Source organism: Mytilus galloprovincialis, chromosome 10, assembly GCF_965363235.1.
Source record: "Mytilus galloprovincialis chromosome 10, xbMytGall1.hap1.1, whole genome shotgun sequence".
NCBI lineage: Eukaryota > Metazoa > Mollusca > Bivalvia > Mytilida > Mytilidae > Mytilus > Mytilus galloprovincialis.
Window position 1 is genome coordinate 11,687,863 of NC_134847.1, and position 27,482 is coordinate 11,715,344.

Sequence of the window (27,482 nt, forward strand, 5' to 3'; positions counted from 1 at the left end):
ATTACTTTGCACTTTTGAAATCAACACTGACTGATTCAATATTCATAAGGAGAATAATTTAACGGCTGTTTTAAGTAGCGGTAACAGGATGGACATGAACCTCCCGTACGCTGATTGAATTTAGTTTGTAGATAATATGTTACATACAATGATAAAGAAGCTACGATTTTTCGTTAGAGTAATAATTATAAATAATAAAATTAACGGTACCAATTTTCTTGCACCAGATGCGCATTTCGACAATACATGTCTCTTCAGTGATGCTCGTGGCCAAAATATTTGAAATCCAAAGCTTATATAAAAGATGAAGAGCTATAATCCAAAAGGTCCAAAAAGTATAGCCAAATCCGTGAAAGGAATCGGAGCTTTGCATGAGGGAGATACATTCCTTAATTTATAATAATTTCTATCATTTTGTAACAGTAAAATTTAATAACACAAAAAAATCCGTATTTTCATGCCAGTACCGAAGTACTGGCTATAATTAACGTTCTTAAAAAGTCCCTTTTGCAGATGCCAAGGCGATCAGAAAATCGGAAAAAAATCATTTGAAATGTGTTTTTTCTGACACTGTACGCACACAAATACCCCCAAAATCGGCCTTAAATGCAGTTTAATCTTATCAAAATAGATGAAAGGTGTGTTTTTTTATTAATGTTCTGAATCACAAATCCGACAAGCTTTCATTTAAACCATTACAACTGAAATTTCCATTAGAAATAAAAATGTAAGCATGGGTGTACTGAAAATTCGACATTTTTTGAAAATGACCCGTATGATTGCCAATAAGACAACTCAGTATCCACCAAAATGAAGTGGAGGTTAGGGAACTGCACGAGTACCAACCACGAGAAAAACCCATACCGTAAAGTCGTCTTTAAATTGGCCAGGTCGATATGGCGGTATAAAAAATGTTTAAAGAGGGACCAAGAGACTTAAAGGGTTCATTATACAGGTGAACAATTCTTTAAATTAAAATTTTGATTGCGATAACAGCGATATAAATTACCCTAAAGAAAAAAGAGCACAGTGCATTCAAAATTCAACAAACACTTAGGGACGACATCAAAAGTTCAATGTAGGATAAAAAAACTTAATTCACATAGTATTTTGGCTGACCCCCCTACCCCCCTTCTTAACTTAATTTGGGAAAAATTGATTTACCTATATGGATATATGTAAAATCGATTTTAGATTAACAAAACTTGCAGCAATGTTGACCCCCCTACCCCCAAACTATTCGATTTAAGTTTTTTATCCTACATCGATCTTTTGATGTCGTCCCTTACCATGGGTCATTTTCTTCACAAAAACAGTCGACAACGATGTCAATTTTATGAAAACAGATAACAGCTTATAAGTCAATAACTATAAGCAGCACATATTTTTTCTAAATAACAATTAACAAGAGCGTTAAAATGCCTAAAATAACACCATATTCACAATAAAAATCTTATCCCCTCCCTATTTAAAGGCGCCAGCTAGTCCTCTAATAACCAGGGACAATATCGCAACGGCACAACACGAATGAAGAGAACAAACTATAAAAAAAATTAGAAACAGAAATAAACAACGACCACTTAATTACAGACTCCTGATTTGGGACAGGCAAATATATACAGACTGTTTATTTAGGTACGCTTGTTATGGTGTTATTGTCATTTACCACCATTTCGCTCAATTTCAACACATTGTTTCTATCTTTTATTAAAGGATTAATAAATTCTATGGATTTTTCTCAAGAATTTACAATCTTAGGAGAGCATACCAAGGCAAAACAATTCAATTTTTTCCCAATCTAATTAAAATATTGATCTCTGATTACGTTATACTACATATGAGTAACTATAACGTAATCAGAGATCAATATTTTTTAAATTAGATTGTTTTTTTCCTGAACTACAGATTTTGTGAATGTAAGAAGTATTGGATATGGGCAGGGTTTCAGCCACAGGCACTTTTTTCTATCCACAGGAAGGTCGACTATCCATATAAATAGCGTCTATTTATATGGATAGTCGACCTTCCTATGGAAAGAAACAAGTGTCTGTGATTGTGAGTCACCCGACTCCAAATCTGCATAACTATAACAAATTCAATATTCCTCTGTGGAGAAAAAATACTAATACGAGTGCATAAAAGTCTGATCTTTTGCACACAAAAATTAAATATCAGAAACGACGTTTTTGTGTGAAAATTGGGTAAAAAGTTGTTATAACTGATTTTGTACTTTTTTAAACTATATTATTTGTTTTCTTAATTTTCAAGCCTGTTTATACTTAGTTGAACATAAACTCACCGTAGTTTTTTGTCTGTCTTCACTTTGTTTTTTTGTGGTTATCTACTCCGTACGTTTGATCAGGAACAGTCTAGTAAGTGCAAGTCTCTTGTTAGACAGTCAAATAGTAAACACTTTAACTATTATCGAAACTCAGTCCAAGGCCTTCTTTGAATGCCCCTGAAGTATGTATTGCCTACCAGCATATGTAATACGCGAAAACCTGTGAAATATTGTTTCATCTCATACACCTAGCTGAGAGTGTTTTACAACTAATCTTTTCAGGGTGCTTTTATTTTCCTCCATTTCTACTATCAAAGAACTTATCTTTAACCTCTGTAATAAATGTTTTTTTCTAAAATTGTTTATAGAGTGGATCATTTAGACAATTTCTATGCTTTTGGTGGTTCTTTCACTTCGGTTGACAGTTTTGTCTTTTCTACACTTCAAATTACACTTCCACACAATCTTTTTCATTGTTCCGAAGCAATTATTGGTCACTGTATAGTCTTCAACAATGAGAAAAATTCATATGTATAGCTATTATATAAAATGCGCCGATATGAATAATTAGAGTGAAACAATTCAAATGAGAAAACTAACGTCAAAAGTATAGCAATACTATGTAAACCATACATACATAAACCAGCGAAAAACACTGAATTACAAACTCCTGACTTGAGACAGGCACATAAAGGATTCGCGGAATTCTTGGGTGCATAAACTGCATCCAATCTTGGACAGTTGTGTAATAGCACAAAGTAAAAAACTGTAAACAAGAGCGCACACTGTCACGCTGAATTGTCTCTCCTCGATCTTCACTAACCATTAATTTTATGTTGATAGTCCTAAATAAAAAAGCTTTACTACAAGTATTAAACAAACTTAACGTGATCCAAGAAAACGAGGTCAAGGCCAGATAAACTAAATGAGAAATATATGTACACCTTATAATCATTATACACAAAATGTAGTTGACCTTTTGCTTATAGTTTCTAAGAAACAGACTAACCAAAAAACTAAACATTGAATGACCAATAGACCATGAAAATGAGGCCATGGTCAGATGAACCATGCCAGACAGACATGTACACCTTACAATCAATTTATGAATTAAATAGTTGACATATTGCTTATAGTATCCGAGAAACAAACGTAACCATGAAAACTCAACATGACCAATGAACCATGAAAATGAGGTCAAGGTCATATGATACCTGCCAGCCAGACATTATTTATACAGATTAGACAGATGGTTTTCCCGTTTGAATGGTTTTACACTAGTCTTTAAAGTTTTTGGGGCCCTTTACAGCTTGCTGTTCGTTGTTAGCCAATGCTCTGTGTTGAAGACGTACTTTGCTCTATAATGGTTTTCCTTTACAAATTGTGACTTGGATGAATAGTTGTCTCTTTGGCACTCATACCAAAGCTTCTCATATCTATATACACTTTACAATACTTCCATACAACCAATATAGTTGACATATTGCTTATATTCTAAGTAAAACTGACAACCAATATAGTTGACATATTGCTTGTATTCCAAGTAAAACTGACAACCAATATAGTTGACATATTGCTTGTATTCCAAGTAAAACCGACAACCAGTATAGTTGACATATTGCTTAAATTCTAAGTAAAACAGGCAAAAAACACAAAAATCACTGAGCAATGAACCGTTAAAATGGTAATACAAGAGTGCACACGCTGAAATGTCTCGCCTTCTATACTAATCATTGATATTATGTTGATAGTACTAAGTATAAAGCTAAGCTTTATTACAACTGTCATATAAACTTAACATTAACCAAGATAACTAAACAAAGACCAATGAACCTTGAAAAAGAGGTCCAGGTCAGATGAACCATGCCAGGCAGACAGGTACAGCTAACAATGCTTCTATACAACATATATAGTTGACACATTACTTATAGTTTAAGAAAAATAGACCAAAACACAAAAACTTAACACTGTGCAATGAACCGTGAAAATGAGGTCACGGTTAAATAAAACCTGCTCCACTGACATAAAGATCATAAAATATTTCCATACACCAAATATAGTTGACCTATGGCATATAGCATTAGATAAAAAGACCAAAACTCAAAAACTTAACTTTGACCACTGAACCATGAAAATGAGGTCAAGGTCACATGACATCTGCCCGCTAGACATGTACACTTAACAATCATTCCATACAACAAATATAGTAGACTTATTGCATATAGTATGAGAAAAACAGACCAAAACACAAAAATTTAACTATAACCACTGAACCATGAAAATGAGGTCAAGGTCAGATGACACCTGCCAGTTGGACATGTACACCTTACAGTCCTTCCATACACCGAATATACTAGCCCTATTGCTTATAGTATCTGAGATATGGACTTGACCACCAAAACTTAACCTTGTTCACTGATCCATGAAATGAGGTCGAGGTCAAGTGAAAACTGTCTGAAAGACACGAGGACCTTGCAAGGTACGCACATATCAAATATAGTTATCCTATTACTTATAATAAGAGAGAATTCAACATTACAAAAAATTTGAACTTTTTTTTCAAGTGGTCACTGAACCATGAAAATGAGGTCAAGGACATTGGACATGTGACTGACGGAAACTTCGTAACATGAAGCATCTATATACAAAGTATGAAGCATCCAGGTCTTCCACCTTCTAAAATATGAAGCTTTTAAGAAGTGAGCTAACGCCGCCGCCGTAGCCGCCACCGGATCACTATCCCTATGTCGAGCTTTCTGCAACAAAAGCTGCAGGCTCGACAAAAACCTTCAAAACTGACATGCACTTCATAAAATTTGCCCATACACCAAATATAGTTGACTTATTGCATATAGTATAAGAAAAAAAGACCAAACACAAAAACTTAACATTGACCAATGAACCATGAAAATGAGGTCAAGGTCAGATGTCATCTGCCAGTTGGACATTTACTCCTTACAATAAATCCAGACACCAAATTTAGTATCTGAAATATGAACTTGATCAAGCAAACATACCTTGTTCACTGATCCATGAAATGCGGTCTATGTCAAATGAAAACTTTCTGATGGGCATGAGGACCATGCAAGGTACGCACATTCTAAATATAGTTATCATATTACTCACAATATGAAGAAAAAAAACATAACAATAAAACTTATTTTTTTCAAGTAGTTACTGAAACATGAAAACAAGGTCAAGGACATTGAACATATCACAGAAAATCCATAACATAAGGCATCTATATAGATATAGAAAGTATAAAGCATCCAGGTCTTTTACCTTCTAAATATAAAGCTTTAGAAGTTAGGTGACACGCTGCTGTCAGATCACCTTCCTTATGTCGAGCTTTAAAATTTCAACAAAAGTCGCAGGCTCAACAAATTTTTTTAATAAAATTAGGGATAATATATAGAATAGAAGACATAGTGCCTTTTGATACAGACATCATATAATACTATGCAAGATTTCTTTCTTCTCTACAAATAAATTTAACAGCCCATTAAGACAAATGTGTCTACATTTAATGGTTACTTCAGCCTGAATGTTACTGGTGGTATATATCTCTTAAGCCTTATCACAGTTTTTTGTGTTTTGTTTCAGCACTTTCAGTTTTGGACTACAGTACTATTTCTAATATGACTTCAGTTTAACTTTAGGTACAATTTCATGATCGAGGTTGTTGACCTATGTATCTGTTCTTATGTATATCTATACATCTGTATAGTAACAGGTTCGTAGGTTTGCATGGCAAAATGTTCATCTTATCTAACACACCCTCTTTATCTATTTGACTTCCAAATTTCCAGCAATCTAATTATTATCAATATTTAATAACACCATTTTGCTGTGAACTTTCACAATATTGTCATTTAAAAAAAAAAAGAAACCATAGAAAATATATAGTCTAAGAATTAAACATTTGAATGTGAACTTGATCTTGAAAGAAGATTTTCCTGAAATACCTTGGTCAGGTTCTCTAGTGATCACAAGCTGTATCATCATTGAACTTTTCAGCAAAGGTTTGAATATTACAGACCTAAAATTAATTGTGAAGGATGGACAAGAAATTTTAATACCATAACTGTTTTTTTGTTAATCAAACTTTTGACATTGATGAATTTAATATGTGTTAGTTAAGTATTTGTTTTGAAGGGCAAACCTTTGTTTTGAAGGGCAAACCTTTGTTTTGAAGGGCAAACATGGTGCATCAGATTTGCATTGGTATCTTGTAATTATTTAGTACTTTTAAACATGTGTAAGTCTTCGAAGGAAGATATGTGTGTGTGTTACTTACCTTAAAAAGTGGCATAGACTATAATAATTTACAGTGGTGGATCCAGAAATTTTCCTAAGGGAGGCCCACTGACTGACCTAAAAAGGGGGGGGGGGGCTCCAGTCGTGCTTCAATGATTCCCTATATAATCAACCAAATTTTTCCCACAAAAGGGGGAACCTGAGCCCCCAGGGCCCCCTGGATCTGCCTATGACTTAGGTGCAGAGAACAACAACAATCACCCAGATCAAAAGTTGAAATAGCAGATGCCCAACTAAATGTTTTGTAGGAGCATGTTTGGTTGTATTCTGGGAACTATTTTCTCATTGAATTGCAGATTTAGTGATTAGCAAGGACAATCCAGGATGTATAATAGAAGCTTCTGCTTGTGGTTAAGCAAAGGAACAAGCTCTTCAAATAAACATTACAAATTTAAATTCAAGAAATAGTTTTTATTTTCATACAAAAAGAGATTTGTACATAAACTTGTTAAAAGATCCTTTTCAGACTCCTGTTCTATGATTTGATTGGCTAGTAATTACTTAAATATCGTAACAAACATATAAAATAATTCTATGGTAACTCAGATGGATTTCAAATGTAAATCTGTTAATCAAATATATAAAAAAAAGTTTTATAGTTATAACTCAGGTGGATTTCATATATAAATCAAAAATATAAAATATTACAAAAACAGTAATAAAATATTGCAGATCTAAACTTTAACAACAAATAACTTCAAAGAGGGATTTCATAATATAAGATACTTTGAACTAGAAAATGACTGTTCAATCAAGTGGCAGTCCTTTTAAGTCGCAAAACGACTGTTCACAACTGTTAATGACATCAAAGGTCTTTAGAAAGTTTTACCTAGACTATCAATGACTAATTTATCAAAGGTGTTTTGGTGTCACAAACTCTGGTATGTGAATCAATGCTCATTAAATAAGGTCTGTGACAGACCAGATAAATGTTGAGAAAGACTGAGATAGCTGAGAAAAGCCAAAGTCTAACATTTGTCACAAATGTTTGGTATTAGTTTAGTTGTGAACAGTCATAATGGCACAGTAGTGACTGTCAGTGGAATGGACAATCATTTTTTATGGTCCAAATAACAAATTGCACAATAAATAGCAAAGATAATGTTTCACAACAATGGTTTTGTATATTTCTAGCAAAATAAAAAAAAAACATAGAAAATATATTCAAGCAAGACTTAATTCAATTTAAGTTCAAAATGTTACATTTCATAACTAACTTTAACAATACTATTTGCCTGCTGGTTTTATATATATTTTTAGAATTTTACAGACAAAAGATAGTTTTGATTTTTTCCATAACAGAATTCTCCTAATCATGCAAATGTCTAATTTCTTTTTCAGGATTGACACAGAAATTTCATTTAAACATTTTATGATTGCATCTCCAAAAAATCATAAATATGTAGGAAAGTTGAAGATAATATCTGATATGATAATTAAAATTGGTCTTGATTAAGACTTTTGAGTCTTCAACCAGCAAAAAAGAAGTTTGGCTTCATAATGGATGTAAATTTGCATAACAACTTAAGACTTGTGAATGTTTAAATATCATACAACATTTCCTCAATAAAGGGGCTGTTATGACTTGATTATTAAAAAAAAAGCAGGCTTGTGAAAGTTCAAAAATAGTACATCCTTTTAACAAGACTTAAAAGTTCTTATGAGTGATTAGAACCAGCCAACCTGTACAATTCTATCTGAAGGATAAAGACATACAATACAATGGCAATGTTTTTTTTAATATTTCAATAATGTTTGAATGAACTTATAGTTTGACACTTTGTTGTGATAGATCAAAAATTGTACAACCTTTAAATAAATGAGTGCAACAGTTCAAAGAAAAAAATCTGACTTTTTTCACAACCATAGAAGTTTTATTGCCACAACATGACATATATATCATTTTCACTTAAATATTTTGGAATTTTGAGATCTTTCTTATATATTCAAAAGATAATTATAATGGAGCAGATAATGGATGATATTATTCTTTTCTCAATATTGAATTTTAGTTTGATGAAAAACAATCATGAATTATCTCCCCTATTTTGCTGTAGTTTAAAAATGATCAAATGTCAAAATGATTAGAAATAGGAACAAAATATGAGTAAAATCTTTTAAAAGATCTGAAACAGAACAAAGACGCAGCATTTAGAGTCTTCATGTATAGAATTTGAGAGTATTAGTAATAATATTTAAATTGTCACAACAGTAAAGAAAGAGTCACTTAATTTCAATATTACTTCCATTTAGATATAAGACACATTAATCATCATTTAAAGTGATAATAAAACCCTTTACCCTTATTTTTGTTGAAAGTGAGTATTAAAGTATTCATTGGTGTATCTATTTCCTGTTTTGAAGAATTTTTCTTAGATCCCGGATAACCTCTTCGATATCATCAACTGTTGCATCTCCAGGCTTCTCCAAGAACTCATCCAAGTATCTTTCAGCAAATTCTTCTCGTGTTTCTTTCTCTTGTTTTTTTTGTTCCTGTATTTCTCTTTCTTTTTCGGCTATTTCCTCTCTCTTCTCTTTCTCCTGTTCAGCTTGTTCCTTCCTTTTCTCCTCAGCTTTCTCTCTCCTTTCTTTCGCTCTCTCAGCTAGTTTTTCCCTCACAGCCTGCTCTCTTCTTTCTTTTTCACGTTCGTCAAAGATATTGTTAACAGCTTTTGACATTCCGTCAATAAATTTATCATGATCAATGTCTTCCTCCCCAAATGTTCTCCGACTTAGTCCTCGTCTGCTATTCGGTTGATCTTTTCTGACCTTTGAACTGTATGACATCCCATGATTCAATATATCAATGACATGGTTTTCATCAAAGCCTTTCTCCTGGAGATAAGAAGACATGTCATGAATAACGTCCTTTAGATATTTCTGTTCTTCTTCCTTTTTTTCATTCTTTACATCTTTCTTTGCAGTGTTTTTGTCAGTCTTCTTCTGGAATCCTTCTGTGTGTCTTTTCATATCTAAACGTTTTCCTCTTTTGAGTTCTAATTCTTTCATTTCTGCTACTGCTGCTTTGCTTGGTTCGAATGAATCTGTGCTACGTTTGTTAGGACTGTCTGATGTTCCCAAAGCAATCAAAGAATAGCTATAAATAGATTGTTTAAAGGGAAAATTTTAATCTTATTTACTATTTTGTTTTGATCTACAGCTAATTTAATATACAATGCATTCATTCATTTTCTTGGTTACCAACATTAATGAATAGAATATTCTGTGGTTTTGCCAAAGTTTGCATACAAGGCTTTAGAACTTTTTTAAATTGGTGTGTTGCCTGTACCCAGGAAATACATGAAAATTTTATCTCACTATAATAATAAATTCACAGTATAATTAAATTTCCGAGTGAATTAGCTAATTTTATGCATCAAACATAAATTAAACTGACTAAGAAATAGAGATACTTTTATTACAACCCCCCAAAAAAGTTTGTCAACATAAAAATTATGCAAAAGATAAAAAAATGAAATTGTATCAGGAACCTGTCGTTTGTTGTTCAAATAATGTTTCTTGTTACATAGATAAAATTGAGAATGGAAATTGGGAATGTGTCAAAGAGACAACAACCTGACCCATAGAAACAAGAATGTGTCCAAAGTACACGGATGCCCCACTCAATCGTTTTTCATGTTCCATGGACTGTGAAATAGGGTAAAAATCTAATTTGGCATTAAAATTAGAAAGATTATACTATAGGGAACATGTGTACTAAGTTTCAAGTTGATTTGACTTCAATCTATCAAAAACTACCTTGACCAAAAACTTTAACCTGAAACTTCCACTTTCATTTTCTATGTTTAGTGGACCGTGAAATTGGGGTCAAAACTTTAATTTGGCACTAAAATTAGAAAGATCATATCATAAGCAACAAGTGTACTAAGTTTCAAGTTGATAGGACTTCAGCTTCATCAAAAACTACCTTGACCAAAAACTTTAACCTGAAACTCCCACTTTCATTTTCTATGTTCAATGGACCGTAAAATTGGGGTCAAAAGTCTAATTTGGCTTAAAATTAGAAAGATCATATCATAAGCAACAAGTGTACTAAGTTTCAAGTTGATTGGACTTCAGCTTCATCAAAAACTACCTTGACCAAAAACTTTAACCTGAAGCGGGACGAACGAACGAACGGACGGATGAACGAACGGAGCCACAGACCAGAAAACATAATGCCCCTCTACTATCGTAGGTGGGGCATAAAAACAAACAGCAGAAGGTCACCAACAGGTCTTCAATGTAGCGAGAAATTCCCGCACCCGGAGGCTTCCTTCAGCTAGCCCCAAAACAAATATATATACTAGTTCAGTTAATGAACGCCATACTAATTTCCAAAATTGCACACAAGAAACTAAAATCAAAATAATACAAGATTAACAAAGCAAAGAGGCTCTTGACTTGGGACAGGCTCAAAAATGCGGCGGGGTTAAACATGTTTATGAGATCTCAAACCCTCCCCCTATACTTCTAGCCAATGTAGAAAAGATGTATAGTATAATCATTGGTTTTCCACGTTGTATTGTTTTACATTAGTCATTTTGGGGGGAGTTTATAGCTAAGGCTCTATTTTGAAGGCCATATTTTGACCTATATTGATTTACTTAAATTACAAATTGTGACTTGGATGGAGAGTTTTCCCATTGGCCCTCATACCAATTCTTCTTATATCTATCTACAAGCAGTAAAGACTTGCAGTATAATATTCTGATATCATTCTGGTGCAATACACCTTATGGCTATTCCCTGCTGACCCGAGAATCTGTACTGCTTGAAATTTTGACGTCATACAACAATCACTTTTCAATTGTGGCATCAGATATTTTGTATAAATGACGCCAAAATTTTACATGAATCTGTGTGATGTCCAGTAGTGGCGGCGAAATAGCGATAAGGTGTATTATAAAATTTAAAATTCCATTACTTACCTATTTAACTTCATATTATTGTTAGCACTTTCTTTCCCATTGTCGCAGACTTCTATTTTCCATAATTTTTCCCCAACAATATTCTCTCCCCAATTATTCAGCGTCATCAATCGGAAATTGAGTCCATCAGCGCTGTTATCTTCCTTCCTGGTCGACAACATCTGTGATACGGTACCAAACGGTGAGGTCAAGGTGATGCTGACATCCCCGCGTCTTCCTGATTCAATGTCAACCCATAACATGGTGTGTTCTAAATGCTCAATATGGGTATTGTGGTTATCCTGACAAAATGACATATCAACATGTTCTACTATACATCCATCTGCAGGCACATCTCTAGAAGTATAATATTTAAACCATGAAATAAATAGTGATAATGATTATGGTGTTTCTGTCAATATTTTCCTCATGTGGTGAAATCATTTATGCTGTTTCCTGAATAACTCTTTCTGTTTGGCTAATTATTACATCAGCCAATGAAATTACTCCTTACAAATTTTTAAAGGTGATCTATCATTATGACATCACCTATAGATCCCATACGGTCTTTAAAACAAAAAGTAAAACAGAGCATGGTCATATCCTTGCAAGCAGAGCATGCACACAAGATATGTATTTTAACAATCATTCTGGAAGTATAACATGGCAATACATAGTCTGCTTAATAATTCATTCAACTGAAACTAAATGCTAACTTGATCTATAAATTGTCAAAGTCTAAACTATAGAACAAATTTCAAATCATGATCGTGAAGCATGATAAAAAAAATGCAGAAAATCAGATTATATGTGTGAATTTTCTATATTCAAAGACCATGAATCTAAACGAAATCATCAGACCAGAATAAAAATCAATCTTGATCTTTAACTTGTCATGATAAAACTATGTACCTTATATCAAATCAATATCTACATACATGAACTGAAGGATGGATGGATCGACAGACAGACTGATGGAAAGCAAACCTAAAGTCCCTATCGACTTCATCAGTAGGGGTCTAGGGAACCAAAAAGATTGCCAAATATACAACACTTACTTGTTGACCACATGGTCGGAAGAATTACATTTGCCAGCCTCAGGTACATTCTTCCAGTCAATAGCCATCTGAACCATCAAAGATACGTCCATCACACCAAAGCCAAAGCTGTGACTACGATGAAAGCCAGCACCATTAACCAACCAGTCTTCTGTTACTGAGGGAATTCTACTTCCCTTGGCAATAATGTGTTGAACATCCCTCCATGTCAAATCATTACTAAAATTAAATAGTATTACTATGCATGTGTTTTGTTGTTAAGTAAGTGTAACAAATTATCACGCAACAAGTTTCTATCAATGTTTTAATACAATTTCTTTTTGTGTATACTTTTGATAATTTTTAGTGGGTACCAATTTTTGAGAATTGATAAAACTAGTACTTTTGAAGATATTTGTATTCATGGTTTTACCAGCGTTTACAAGACAATCTATGCTCCAATGAACATTTGTATACATGGTTTTACCAGCGTTTACAAGACAATCTATGCTCCAATGAACATTTGTATACATGGTGTTACCAGCATTTACAAGACAATCTATGCTCCAATGAACATTTGTATTCAAGGTTTACAAAAGATGGTATCCTATGTACAATAATGAATCCATAGTATTGTACTGACCAAACTGATGCAAGTGCATCATCCATATTAGACTTGGGACATACTGATTTTACTTACCTTAAGGTGGTACCCAACACCTTCACTAAAATGAAATTGGCTCGTTTAATTTTCATAAAATTTTGACAAAGTATTTACTTGGACCCTTTGACAAAAATATAAAAATTTCAAAAAATTTGAACCAACCATTTTATCAGAAAAATTACACTGGTTACATAGCAGTTTGACAAACACTAATTTTGATCATTGAGAAGCTTAATATTCCTTTAACAAGGCAACGTAATTAAAACGTTTAGCTGATATTACAGAGTTATCTCCCTGTAGTGTTAGGTACCACCTTAACAAAAATAAATAGACCCTGCAGTTTAGTACAGAGGAAATGAGTATATATATTTGACTTACTTGGCTTCCAGTACCAGGGCTAATGCTCCTGCAGCAAGTGGTGCAGCAGCTGACGTTCCTTCAAAGTTTTCTATACATCCTCCTCCAATGTCTGTTGTTACCTAAACAGATTTGAATTTAATTCAATTCCAGATTCTAAATGAGGATTCTCAGGGGTACTAATTTCACAAAACCCACTTTTTTTGTATTTACCCCTTACTGCTTCAATGGATCATAACAAAGTGACAGACTTGCTGAGGATTGATGCCAATGTTTTATCTAATTTGCACAAGATTTATAGAAAAGCTGCTATGAAATAATACATATACCTTTGAGCCAAGCCATTAAATGTATTTCTTTGATTGAAAGCCAAAAATTTGGTAGACTACTGGATATTCTAAAAATAATCAAAAAAATTAGCCTATAAACTCACAACTCTAATTTTAGTTCTGCTACCGTCTTCTCCAATGTGTTCCTCTCCTCCACTAGGTACAACAGCAAAAGTTGAAGGACATTTCTCCATAAAGTATGGAGTTCCACCTCTATCAGTAATACTCCCTATAGATATAGTTTCTGGCATCCCTACGTACCCGTCACAGTTACAGTCGTCATCATTTCCACCTCCGTTACCAGATGCCCATACAAATATGTTACCTTTTCCTCCACGACCCTACAACATCATATGAAAAATTATTATTTATCCAAATGGAAATTTGAAAACATTATCAATTTTTTTTTCATGCCTAATTTGATGGAGTCTAATTGGACTTTGTTATGTTTTTTAGCCTCTTAATGTCTGTGAATTCCAAATATAATTTAGTATACCTTGAAGACAATCATCATATAATTCTGATGAAAAATTTATGGATCATCTTAAACTTGGTATGATGTGAGGGTTTGTTTGATGTTGAAGACTTCACTGTGACTGTCAGACAAAGAACAGCAGTGGGTTTTGTCAAAAGCAAAAATTCTGTTGGATTCAGTAATATTTTGAACAGACCCATTAATTTAGGAGTTGTCTGATTATTAATATGGCATATATACAACTGAAAAAAGTTTTACCAGAAGCTTTTCCTTGTCTGAAATTTGAATTATTATGTGTATGGCCTATATAGTGCACTCTCTCCTTTTTGCCACCCCTTACTCTGTTTTTTTCTAATGACTTTCCTCCCCTGAAATCTTTTTACATTGACTTACCTCCCTTACACTTTTGTCTATTTGACTTACCTCCCTTACACCCTTTTCTATTGCTCTTATTGATGCAGCTCCTGGTGCCTCTGTTGTAGCCCCATTATCCCTTGGACCCCATGAAGCACTGTATATATCAATATCTTGTCTTTTAAACTCTAAGGCTTTCCCTTCTAAAACATCTGTGATAGGTCCATCCAATATCCTAATACCTAAAATATGAAATATATCAATAGTAATCTACGATACCTAAAATATCAAATATACCAATGGTGAACTAGGATACCTAAAATATCAAATATACAGATGGTAATCTAAGATATATAAAATATCAAATATACAAATGGTGATCTTGGTTACCTATAATATCAAATATACTGATATATGATCTAGGATGTACCTAAAATATCAAATAAACTGTTGAAGATCTGGGGGAAATTCCTTGGATCTTGTTTTGATTTTCCACACCTATGCCTATTTCCCAAATACTTCAAAATTTGCCATATATACAATTTCTGACAAGAGATTTGTTTTGCCTCAGTTTATATGTCATCCTTTTATCTAGCAACATTACACAAAATATAATAAGTTGCCAAATGATAAATATCCTTACCTCCAATGCCTGCACCATATGCTATACCAACACCACAATTATTGTTATTTGCAGCACCCACTATTTCTCCAGCACATCTTGTTCCATGGCTGAAGTACAAAAGTTGAAATTGAGCAAAAGTTAACATCTTGTCTCTGTATGAGCCTCCTTTATAAGGAGCACCACTATGAGTTATGGCGTATAAAGGAGGACATTTGGAGCCTGTATCTGTACAGATTGATGTGAGCATTTGTTAACAAAATCTCTCATGTGAATTTTATTCTTATATAAACCAGTACATAGAGAAAGGTATAAATAACTGGTTAGTATGGCTAAATTATGACTGGATTAAACATCTAGAAATAGCTATGTTGGATAATGGATTACAGACTTAGTTTGAATAATATGTGAAAATTCACCAGATGGTTACGAAATGATATAACCATGTATAGCTTTGAATATCTCCACTAACAGCAATTATTTTACCTCAATTTTTAAATAAAAGTTTCTTATTTTTGCTGGTAATTGGTATTGCAACATTAAAATTTAAAAGGAAAGGATTTATAATAATTCTTTTGAAAATTGTATCATACAAGTTAATTCCAAGCTAAAGGAATTAAAAAAACAAACAAAAAAAATGACAAAAACAAATTCAAAACACCAATTAAACACGAACAAATCATCAACTAGATCATTCCATGAAGCAAACAAAAATTTATAGACAAACCACAGACAAACAAACAAACAATCAATAAGACAAAAACAAAACAATTTCCATATGATCAAATAAAAGAAAACATAATATCAAGACATATTTAACATGCCAATTTACATGCAACAAATATGTTATTTCTGTGAGCTTAGACTCAATAATATTACCTCTGGTTTCCTGTGTAGCATTAATAAAATGAAACAATGCATCATATTTGATAAACATGTTAAAAATCAGAAGAAATGTTATTAAATCATCAATTTTATCATATAAAAACATTTAATTTTCAACTTATGAAAATTAATTTAACCTACATTTCAGTTTATAAAAAAAAAATCAAACATCATAAATTTCAGGACTGTAAGATGATCTTTTTTAAAATGGTATCATGACTTCCATATTTTCTCAATATCATTTTTCCAGTAAAATTTATCAAAAATTCTATTTCATTAAGAATATGTTGAACTATATACCTGGTTGTTCGATCATGTTATATTTGTTTTTTTAAATTGTTTTGTTATTAATTAGACAGTTAGTTTTCTCAATTGAAATGCCTCATAGTTTTCATGTCACGGCCTTTTATAGCAGACTAAATGGTATGGGTTTTTCTCGTTGTTGACATTTGGTGGATTTCTGTCTCATTGGCATCCATACCACATCTCTTTATTTCTATCTATATACATTTATCTATTAAGGTAATGCTTATAGATTATTGTTGATCATCTTAAAAAGATTGATTTTCTCTCTTGTGCAGGTACGACGAAAGCGAGAAAAGCAATTGAGTTGAGATAACCAATGTTTACCGCTATTTTACCAATGATGACATTGTCAACTTTATGTCAATTTCATTGACAATGCCACGTCCCCCCTTAGTTTCTAGCAATAATATTTATATCACTTGACTCCGCTGAGAAAGGAAATTATCAGTCAGCAAGATCAAAGGAAAATTACGTAAAATAGCGATATCATAAAATCTTTTAGTGTTGATCAACCCCTTGCAGTAAAGACAATATAAAACTGCATACCTATTATCACTGTTGGAGACATCAGGCATTGGGTCATTGTCACTTTTATCATTCATATCAGCACTCAGATCAGGCCTCTGTAGATATAAAATAATAAATTCAAGAATTCAGAATGTTATGCAAATCTTCTTGCAATGATAGGATGATTAAATCTAAACAAGGATAATTTATGTGTAATAAATGTGTTATTTGAATTATGAGCATAAACTAATTTGTTTTTTTCGTTTGCTCCATAATTTATATATTTTACAAATTCTATTTAAATTAGTGGACACCATCTTGGTTGGCAAGCAGACATTTATTACCAAACAATCAAATTGCTTCTGAACCCTAAAGGGAAAAGATTGCATTCATTTTGCAGTAGAAACTAAATATCAAACACTGCATTGTATTAAGCATTGGAAGGTAAACAATGTTATGGAAGATTCAATTACATATATTAACAAAGGGGGACAACTCCCATTTCAAATGACATCATTGTTCTCCTAAAACAGTTACTGTAAATTCAGAAATTATTGCCATGATTTTATTATAGTGAAAAATGGGAGGGGTAATAATTACAATAATTTAAACTTTCATTTTGAAATTTTTAGTATGAAATAAACAGGATTTTTCTCATTCTCACTACATTTTAGTCTTATAAGAGGGACGAAAGATACCAGACAGACAGTCAAACTCATAAATTGAAAAATAAACTGACAACGCCATGGCTAAAAATGAAAAAGACAAACAGACAAACAATAGTACACATGCCACAACATAGAAAACTAAAGAATAAGCAACACAAACCCCACCAAAAACTAGGGGTGATCTCAGATGCTACGGAAGAGTAAGCAGATCTGCTCCACATGTGGCACCCGTCGAATGACGAAATCGAATAATGAATGCACACAATAATTTCTTAATTTACAGTACTTGATTCATGAATCATGCACAAATTATATAATTTTCTTGAAAAGTATGATTATATACATACACATCATTTCTTAACATGATCCAATGTCTCTGAATATTTCATGGACATGTTTTTTTGTCTTTAGAAAGGATGTGCAGAATGCTGTGTTCAATGCATGATGCTTCATGTTTATCTCATAAGTAGTGATCAAGTCTGGAACAAAAACAAATAACAAACCTTCCACAGTAAAGGTTTTGATAGCATGAATGCTATTTTTACCCTTAAACATCTGCAGACTTACATAATTATCTTTGATATCTGGATGTGTATGATCGATCCCATCATCAAGGATACAGATAGTAATATTTACACCAGTATAGCCATTCTTCCATGACAGTACAACGTTTAAATCTACGTCTACTTCTCCACCTGTCTGCCCATCATTGTGCTGAAAAAATAAATAACATGTATTATACTGAGGGCATACAAAGGAAGGTTGGTAGGTTTGCATAATTTCTTCATTTTGTTTATTTAAACAGCAAACCTGGCAGAAGCCAAATCAGGTATCGAACCCAATTAGAAAATGCATTTATCTATGTTTCCAGTGTTTAACTACATGCTCACATGATGCTTGCTTGTAATGACTTACTTTGATGGCTGAAGAAAATTTTAGATGAAATAATGTAAATTTTCTTTAAAATTCCTATTTTATTTTTATCAAAATAAAAAAAAACCTGTTAAAACATGTATCAATACTTACACAATACCATTGATCTTTGTAAAAAGGATCATTAAATTTTATCTCTGGGTTAGGAATTCCATCTTTACGAATGAGCCTTGATGGTTCCGATCGGTAGTAGATAGAGTTATCTGTGATATGTTTGAATGGCAGTTCTACTTGTTTGTCATGGATTATCTCCCTTTTAACTCTTATTAGTTCTTTTTGTTGCTCTGCTAATTTTACCTGTAAATTAAATTCTAGTCAATTCAGAAATCATTGTGTGCATTTATTGTAGCCACTTTGGAAGAAAGGACAAAAATGAAAGGTTGATAGTGATTTCAGGAAAATCTGCAATTCTGCATACAGAAGTTGGTATCTGATATCAGAATGGGAGTTCCTATTATTGTGATACTCACCCAGTTGCAGTAATGACAAGAATAAAAACTTAGAAACAATCTGAATTTACTGTATAATAGTTATTAAGAACTATTTTCAATTTCTGTTATTTCTTTTCAAATTTTATAAAAAGAAAATATTTGAAAAAAGCCCTTATATGGCCCTAGAAATTGTATCATTCTGACTTTTTGATATTGAATAATCATTAAAAAGCCCTTGAAAATTAATATTTTGAACAAAATGTTGAAAATAAAAATAATATCTCCTTACTCATGTACTGTAAATGATTTTTTTTCATGGCCACAATTTTTTGTTTTTTTGAAAAAATGTATTTTAATAGATACTAATTTGCTGAACCCCATCATGCCCATCATTCATGAAAATTAGCTAACAATAAAATAATTATGGATTCACAGGGCCACAATTAAAAATATTTCAGTTTGCCCAAACCCGACCCATGATGACTGGGTGTGGGTAGGTAGGTAGGCAAATTTTTTTTTTTTTTTTTTTTTTATCAGAATTTGCATGAAAATATTAAAAGATCTTAAAACAGTATATCTTTTTGTTTCCGTCAAACGTTTGTAGAGACAACCAAAAGCCATGAATTTAAAACCTCTATAAATAAATTAGTCTACTATATGATTTGTATCCTGAGATGTTTATAACCCTGACAATTGCTAACTGTGTGAAAGGGCTGGTGGATTTATGAAGTGATTTTCAACAGTTCCATCAACACGATGTTTGTGTAAAAATACTATCAGCTGATTATGTAATGATTAAATTTGTTTGCAGTTTTTAAATCCTATTTCTATTAAAATAGATTAAATGTCCTAAAATATTTATATGAATTATTATCTGCCATCCTTAGTTTGTGTCTTTTTAAAAAAAAATTATATTTTACATTATCACACAGGTAAACTAATTTGGCTATAAATAGATCAAAGCATGTTCTGTAGAATCTCCAAACTAAAAACATATTTGTTATAATTATATTTCTTTAAATAATCAAGTTTAAATTTTTGAAAATAATCATTATTGATAAAATATAATTGCATAAAGTTAATGTTTTCTGAAGACTATTTATTTTTAGGTCATGGTTCTAGAGGCTTAAGCTTCCTCACAAAGGAGTAGGTTCAGTAAGCCCCATTTTTGGCCCCAAAATATAGCAGTTTTACAAAATTGTTAAGATGTAAAATTTTAGTTAATCATTGGAAAGTAAAATGCTTCTGCTTCTGCTACATAAATATGGGCTGTTTTTGACGGTTTCTGTCTTAAATGAAAGTGGCCGCATTCGTGTTCATTCTTAATATTGAAATGTAAGCTGTATTTTATGATAATACATAACATATATAAAGGTTGTGGATGAACACGGATGCGGCCACTTTCATTTTTGACAAAAACCATCTGAAAAGTGACATTTTTGGGCATATTTGATAGATTTTTCATATTTAAGCTAGAATCGGAGCGTTTTTAATGAGTAAATCAGTTAAAATCTTTCACATAAACTTATTGAATCAACTGAAATAGACACTTAAGTGTTTAAAAAGTGTCTAAAATCTTTCGTCAGATGAACTTGAAATTTGAGGCCAAAATAGGCCCTTACCGGACCTACTCCTTTGTATAAAAATCCAATATGGCGTCCATAACATGTTTTTACTTTTGCACATGTGTAAAAAATATTTTTCTGACAAAAGTCAGATTTCTCTTGTCAAAAGGGATTTATATTTATATTGCAATAAATTATTCAAAAGGAGTTACATTCAGTTAAGATTATATTTCTGATTCTGTGAGCAATTATCTGATTATAGTTTTATCAAATTCTCCCAAACAGCAACGTACTGATCTTGTCTAATGAGACTTGTAAATTTGAACTATTTGAATAAAAGGGCATCTAATTTACATGATAAAGGAAGATTATAATTAAAGACAACAATTTATCAAGAAATAATTCCTTTTTATTCAGTAAAAACAAAATCTTCTTGCAAGATTGTAAATTCGCAACTTCCGGATCCATTTCCTGTCAGAATAACATTGAAAATATTCGATTGCACATGGTTTTGAACAAATCTACCTGAATATTCTTATCAGATATTCGATAACACGATGAAATTAACATTGAGCATATAGGTAAGGGTTTGGTATTACAGACACCTACAGCGTAAAAAAACTGTGCCACTTCACATGTTTTACTGTTTCACGTTCGTTAAACATTGTTAAATCAGAAGATAAAAACAGAGAACATCGAATATCGATTAACTGCATCTCTTATACGCTTTCTTTTAATCTTATTCACAGTTACTTTCAAACGCAAAGACGACAAACAATAAGTTTTGTACGATGACGGAGCGGACCCAAAAAAATCCGAAAAAAAAATTTCTTCAAAAAAACGTCATAAAAGAATTTGAGTCGGCGGGTTTATTTTGGGTCGGTCGCATTTGGGCAAACATACAATCTTTTTATTTTGGCCCAGTCAAGCATGAAGTTGTTATGGCATTAGAAAACACATATTGTTTTTGTTTTGTTTATACATGTTCAATCTTTGAGTGTAATCTTACCCTGTAATCTGTCCTGAGTTTGTTTACATGATCAACGGCACTTCTTTTAGATCTATGGCTGACTTCTTTGTGGCGTAAAACTACAAACCCCAGGGATGGCAACTGTAAAACAGAAAATCATATCATGATATATTTCATATGAAGAATTATGGTATAAATTTTAAAATTCACAAGCATATTTTCTTTATCTATGCATTTCTTCAAATAGTGAAAAAAGTTGAATAACAATGGTATAGAAGCAATGATCTAATTAATCATTTTTACATTTTTATATTTGACAGTTTTAACCTTTTTTAAAGTGCAAGTCTTCTAAGGATGATGTATGTTTGGATGTTCTCAGAGCCAGTACTTTTTTTTTTTCTTTCTTTGAAAATCACATTTTTTTTTAATCTTTTTCATAAATACAAGCCATACGTCATAACAATGCAATTTGCCATATATATTAATACATATATCTAAGAGGCAAGAGGTAATTTTGGAAAAAAATGTAAGTTATTAATTTCATTGTAACGAATGTAACATCTTTAATGTAAATCATTATTTAATAAAAATTCTATTACATCTTCTTCAACTTCAAATCCATGATCTGCTAGTAGATCGTCTAATGTGGATCTCTTGTGTACTTCAACAAGGAACTGGTTTACATAATGTCCATCTTCAGCGTTGAGTGGGTGGGCATGTAATAAACATAGACATGCTGCAAACAGCACTATCAACTTCCGCATAATCAGCATGCTGAAAACAAACAAAAGTAAATGTTGTACAATATGCTTTTGTAATTTTAAAATATCGATATTACATAGAGAATATCATATGGCTTTTTCAATATCGCATCCGTATCAACCCGAGACACCAATATAATCCCAAGAGCTCTGCTCGAGGGATTATATTGGTTTAGGGTTGATATGGTGTGTGATATTGAAAAAGCCATATCATATACACTTTATTATATACATATACCTCTAGTAGATGTTTTTTATGTAACATGACGTCATGCAGGTTATTAGATCTAAGGTTTGACATGACGTCATACAGATTAGGGATTTGAAAGCCTTTGCAACAGTGACTGCAATCGATGACGTGACCTCATACAGATTAAAGGTGTGATAAAGCTTTTGCAACATGCTGATATTGATATCATCACGGGTGGCTGATACAGCACGCTTGCCAATGATTGTTTTACACATACAATTTATCTGTATTTACTACTAAGTATATAATAAATAATAGTAATAAACAATACTGTGGATTCACAACCATTTCAGATTGTGTGGTTATTATGTAAATCAAGAATTTTTATGTTCCTGAAATTATGAAAATTTTGGCTAAAATGTAATTCTCAATCATGTGTTACATCATGTACATGTATGCTGGTATGTAGAAGTGAACTGTATATTATATTTGTTTTTTCAGTTTACTGTTTTGTTCATAAATCAGGCAGATCAGTTTTCTGGTTAAGTTTTGTTATTAATTGTCATTTGGGAGCCCTTTCCAGCTTGGTATGGTGACCTATATTGACTTACTTCTTCATCATTTTGTCTCTGCTTGTGTCAGTTGTCACACAGACAATCATGCCACATCTTCTTACTTTAAATACATTTAAAAGTTGAAAATTTCTTCATTTGGAATGTAAGATCATATCATTTTTATTATTAAAAAGTTAGTACTGACCCCAAGGTCAATTGCAATACATGCGAGACTAGTTACCATTTAACTTAAAATGGTGAAATAAATTATAATTATTATTATCTTTATTTATCAGATTAAGAGATTTCCATGATATATTCATATATTAATTTATAGACATGAATAAAAGATTTAACCCATGAAAACTGCATACATTTCATTCCCCTGCAGTTGTTCCTATCTAAAATCAGGCGCAGATCCAGAGGGGGGGTTCTGGGGGTTGGAACCCCCCCTTTTTTTTGGACGATCAATGCATCTGAATGGGGACATGTAATTGGAAACCCCCTTTGTCCTGGGTTAGGAACCCCCCCTTTTTAAAATGGCTGGATCCGCCCCTGTAAAATCACCTTTTGCATGGTACAAAAATATTAAATGAACATCTTATATATATATATCATACCTAAATATTATTTCAAACTATAAGACATCATCATGATCATTTTCAGATTAAATATCCTTTGCTATCACATTAGTCATTTACTGTCTGGTGGAGAGTTGTACCATTCCCTAGTTATTCATGGCTTTTTTGCGTTTTACAAAATTTTAAATCAACATCCCATATCATACCTGAATATTCTTTCAAATTTTAAGGATACACAGGCTTCATTTTCAGATTAAATGTCCTAAGCTATACAAACATGAATTGAAAAATCAACAATGTGTTTAAATTTTCTATTGTGTAATGGTTGTAACAGGTATCCTAATTATTGACATGTTAAATTTTGTTATTTGTTAATTTCAATTAAATTAGGTAAATTAACACTCAAAGGTACATGCCAAACTTAGTAAGAAACTAAGAGACCAATTAACATAAATTTCAACAAAGTAAACAATCAAAAATTACATGTACCTGATTTTATACATGTTAAAATTATTTAGAAGGAAGTCGGAGAATAGTTAAGGCAATTATACTGATGTAGTAAGTTATCCATATCCCTATAAGTTAGCAACCTCACGAAAAAGTTTCCCTGATCAAAACTTTTATCTTTATTTTTAAAGTTGCCCTTATCAAAAGTTCTTGTGATTATCTTATTCCATTGGTTGTGTTCTAACAATGAAGTAAATATATATGCTTTTTTGTTGCATCAAAAACAAAATGAAAGGATTTTTTTCTTTTTTTTGTTTGTATTATACAATTTTTTACATTGAACATGTTGAATACATAGTATTTTTCTTGATTTCATAATAAAATAAGGTTTAATTTACAAAGTAACATCCATCTACTAAAAATTTAAATATTTATAGATAATTGACACAAGACACTTAAACAGCAGAAAGCTTTCTGAAAAATATGTTACATTTATATTTTGTAAAAAAAACCATAAAACTTTAGATAGTATCTATCAACATGATCAACATGATCAACAAGATCTCAAAACTTTTCTTACCATGTTAATGAAAAAGTAAAATATGAAACATGTTTGGGAGGATGTGATATTGAAATGACTACTTTAGGAAGTTTCTTTTTAATTAAATATCTATCGTGTGCACGAAAAAAATTACCTAACTCTAGAAACTAAATAATGGATATAATTAAAAAATAATTTGAAAGTCAGTTGCAAAAAAAATTACCTAACTTTAGAAACTAAATAATGGATATAAGTAAAAAATAGTATGAAAGTCAGTTGCAATCTGGATTGTTGAATAAATTTAAAAAAAGAAAATGTATATATATATAAACCTGGACATTTCAGTATCTTGAAGTCTCACATTTTTTACATGTTATGCCCTATTCCTTTAATAACTATATATAAGATATTACGATGGAACCATCATGCCATTATTTTTTGATGGGGTGGGATGGGGGTAGTGATTTAGTATTAACAAATATGTTGAAGTCGGTACCTCAACGTATAATGGTTTAGTTTTATAAATTGTTATGTACTTGGTTATAGAGAGTTGTCTTATTGGCACTCATACCACATCTTCCTATATCTATTTGATACTAAATAAATTTATTATTTAAATTTTGTTTAAAGATACCATATATTTGATTAGAAACTTACCTAAGATTGAAATTTCTGTAAAATCTAGTAATATCATGCTGCCCTCAAGTTTTTTTATTGAAGATGTTTAAGAATGAAATTAAAAACTTGATTTCGAAATAATCACAAAAAAGGTATTTGAATAACAACTAAAAATGTATGAACTTATTTAAATTTTCAGTTTTTTTTGCATTGTAAGATAAGTAAAACCAAACAGGAGTATCAACCATTTATTGTTAACCTTCATAAAGCTGAAACCCATAATTTCATTTAGAACTTGGCATAAGCTCTATCATTCAAAAAAATATAATAGGAAAGAAACCTTCCTAAAATTTCTTGTCTCTGATTTCCTCCAGGTGATGCCAACCAAATATGGCAAGTCCTCTTTCATCAATGTGTATGCATTTTCCGCAAGTTCTGTCAAAAAGAGGGGTTAAAAAGGAATTCTTTCCCCATTTACAATTTAAAAGATCAAAAACCATGTACATTAAAGAGATTTAACCAATTACAAAATTTAAACACATTTTTTTTGTATGAAACACTTACCAAACTGAATTCCTTTTCCCTGCTACAAATTATTCCCTTATATTTATTTTCCAATTTCTTGATTCTGTTTATGTGGCAATATGGCAGAATTGAGAGGTATAAAAATATGACGATTCTCTTGTTATTTAATTTCACAGTGAACAGATTTAAATCTTTCAAGTTCATCGAATTCTCTTTTACCTGTGACACACTTCAATGATTTTACCTACAAACATACCCTTAATTTTAAAATAATAAAAAGTTATTGGAAAATTCATCATTATGGTTTACATGTATTTATCCACAAAATATATACCAAAAGCAATAACAACTTTAAGATGTAAATATATTTATACAATTAAAGTTTGAATGTGTAACAATTTATATATTCTTTATTTAGAATCTGAAGGACAAAAGCCTCAGGAAGAGATATTATCCAAAATACATGTTTAGTGAGAAAATAAAAATTATAATTGAAACTCAATTTCATCTTTAAAAAAATTAAATGCAAAATATATTTTTATAACATTTTCTTTGATTTCATTTTTTTAAAGTGATTTCTTGTGCGAGTTTTTATGTAGTGTGAAAATTGACATGGAATTAAATTTCAATGAATATAGGAAAAATGTCCCATACAACATCTTTAAGTCAGTCAATGCCCACCCCCCCTCATCTGAAAATTTCTGGATCTGCCACTAATAGTACACATGAATTTTTAGCCACCAAAATGCGCGAAATGTAAATTGCAGGAGTTTGTAAGTTAGAAATAGGTTATCAGTACAGAGCGGAATTGTAAGTCATAATAATTTGGGCAAGACATCCTTTAGAACCCCATTTGAGTAGGTCTTTGCTTAATCATCAACAGAAAAGGGGGGTCAAGGGAACACATGTATACATTCCCTAGCTTAATCTCCCATTATTCACATTTTGTTTAATCATACTATGAGAAATTTATTGGAAATTCCCGAATACTAGTAAATTGTTGTTTTTCTTTAAATCACATAGTTGAAAGACATCAGACCACAACTGGTTTTTTTTCTTCTTTTAAAATGTAACATACATGTCATTTAGATATATTTCCAAAAGGGGGCCCAGTGTTTTAAATTTTGCATGTTATATTAGCATGTTTACATGGCATCAACCTCTGAAACATTGTATTTTGAACACTAAATAACCTTGAAGAATTGAATTCACAATATATATTATAAATTCTTAAAACAAATAATGACAAAAAGTGTTCAGCAACTAACTATTTATCTAAATCTAGTCAATACATGCAATTTTAAGCTCATCTCTTGATTTAACCTTTCACATGTTAGCAAATCTTTTCACTCCTACGAAATGAGTGTAAAGTTTTGCGTCATAACTTCAATCTCTTTTATACACTAAAAAACTCTTAGTTTATTACCTACCAAAATATGTCACAAAAACATGATCCTCTTTTGTATAATTTCTATTTATCTACTTATAATCTATTTCTGGTTGTTTCCTCTGACGTCAGTTCGTCTTAAGGGTATATTACATTTAAAGGTATTATTATGGTTCAATTGAAAATCGTGTGTTTAAAATTTGTTGACATCAAGTTTACTCAGGTAAACCCAAATCGCAGGTGAGTTTAATAAAACCGCGGGAAAAT

At 31.7% G+C, this 27,482-nt stretch overlaps 1 protein-coding gene across 6 annotated transcripts; it reads right to left on the reverse strand.

The window, feature by feature from the left end:
- Positions 1-6,994: 6,994 nt before the first annotated feature.
- LOC143049846 (neuroendocrine convertase 2-like) lies at positions 6,995-27,417 on the reverse strand. Of its 6 annotated transcripts, none has more exons than XM_076223589.1 (13): positions 27,259-27,417; positions 22,211-22,385; positions 21,651-21,752; positions 18,739-18,942; positions 18,280-18,426; positions 17,084-17,160; positions 15,368-15,456; positions 14,794-14,966; positions 14,000-14,236; positions 13,588-13,688; positions 12,567-12,785; positions 11,530-11,865; positions 6,995-9,695 (listed from the first exon to the last, which is right to left on the reverse strand). In XM_076223589.1, the coding sequence occupies exons 2-13, from the start codon at positions 22,382-22,384 to the stop codon at positions 8,945-8,947; spliced, it is 2,610 nt and encodes an 869-aa protein (XP_076079704.1). In that variant the 5' UTR covers position 22,385; positions 27,259-27,417; the 3' UTR covers positions 6,995-8,944. The 6 variants fall into 6 exon arrangements, with proteins under 6 accessions (XP_076079704.1, XP_076079707.1, XP_076079709.1 ...); XM_076223592.1 differs by having other exon boundaries at positions 27,255-27,412; XM_076223594.1 differs by lacking the exon at positions 27,259-27,417 and adding an exon at positions 27,097-27,119.
- Positions 27,418-27,482: the final 65 nt, after the last annotated feature.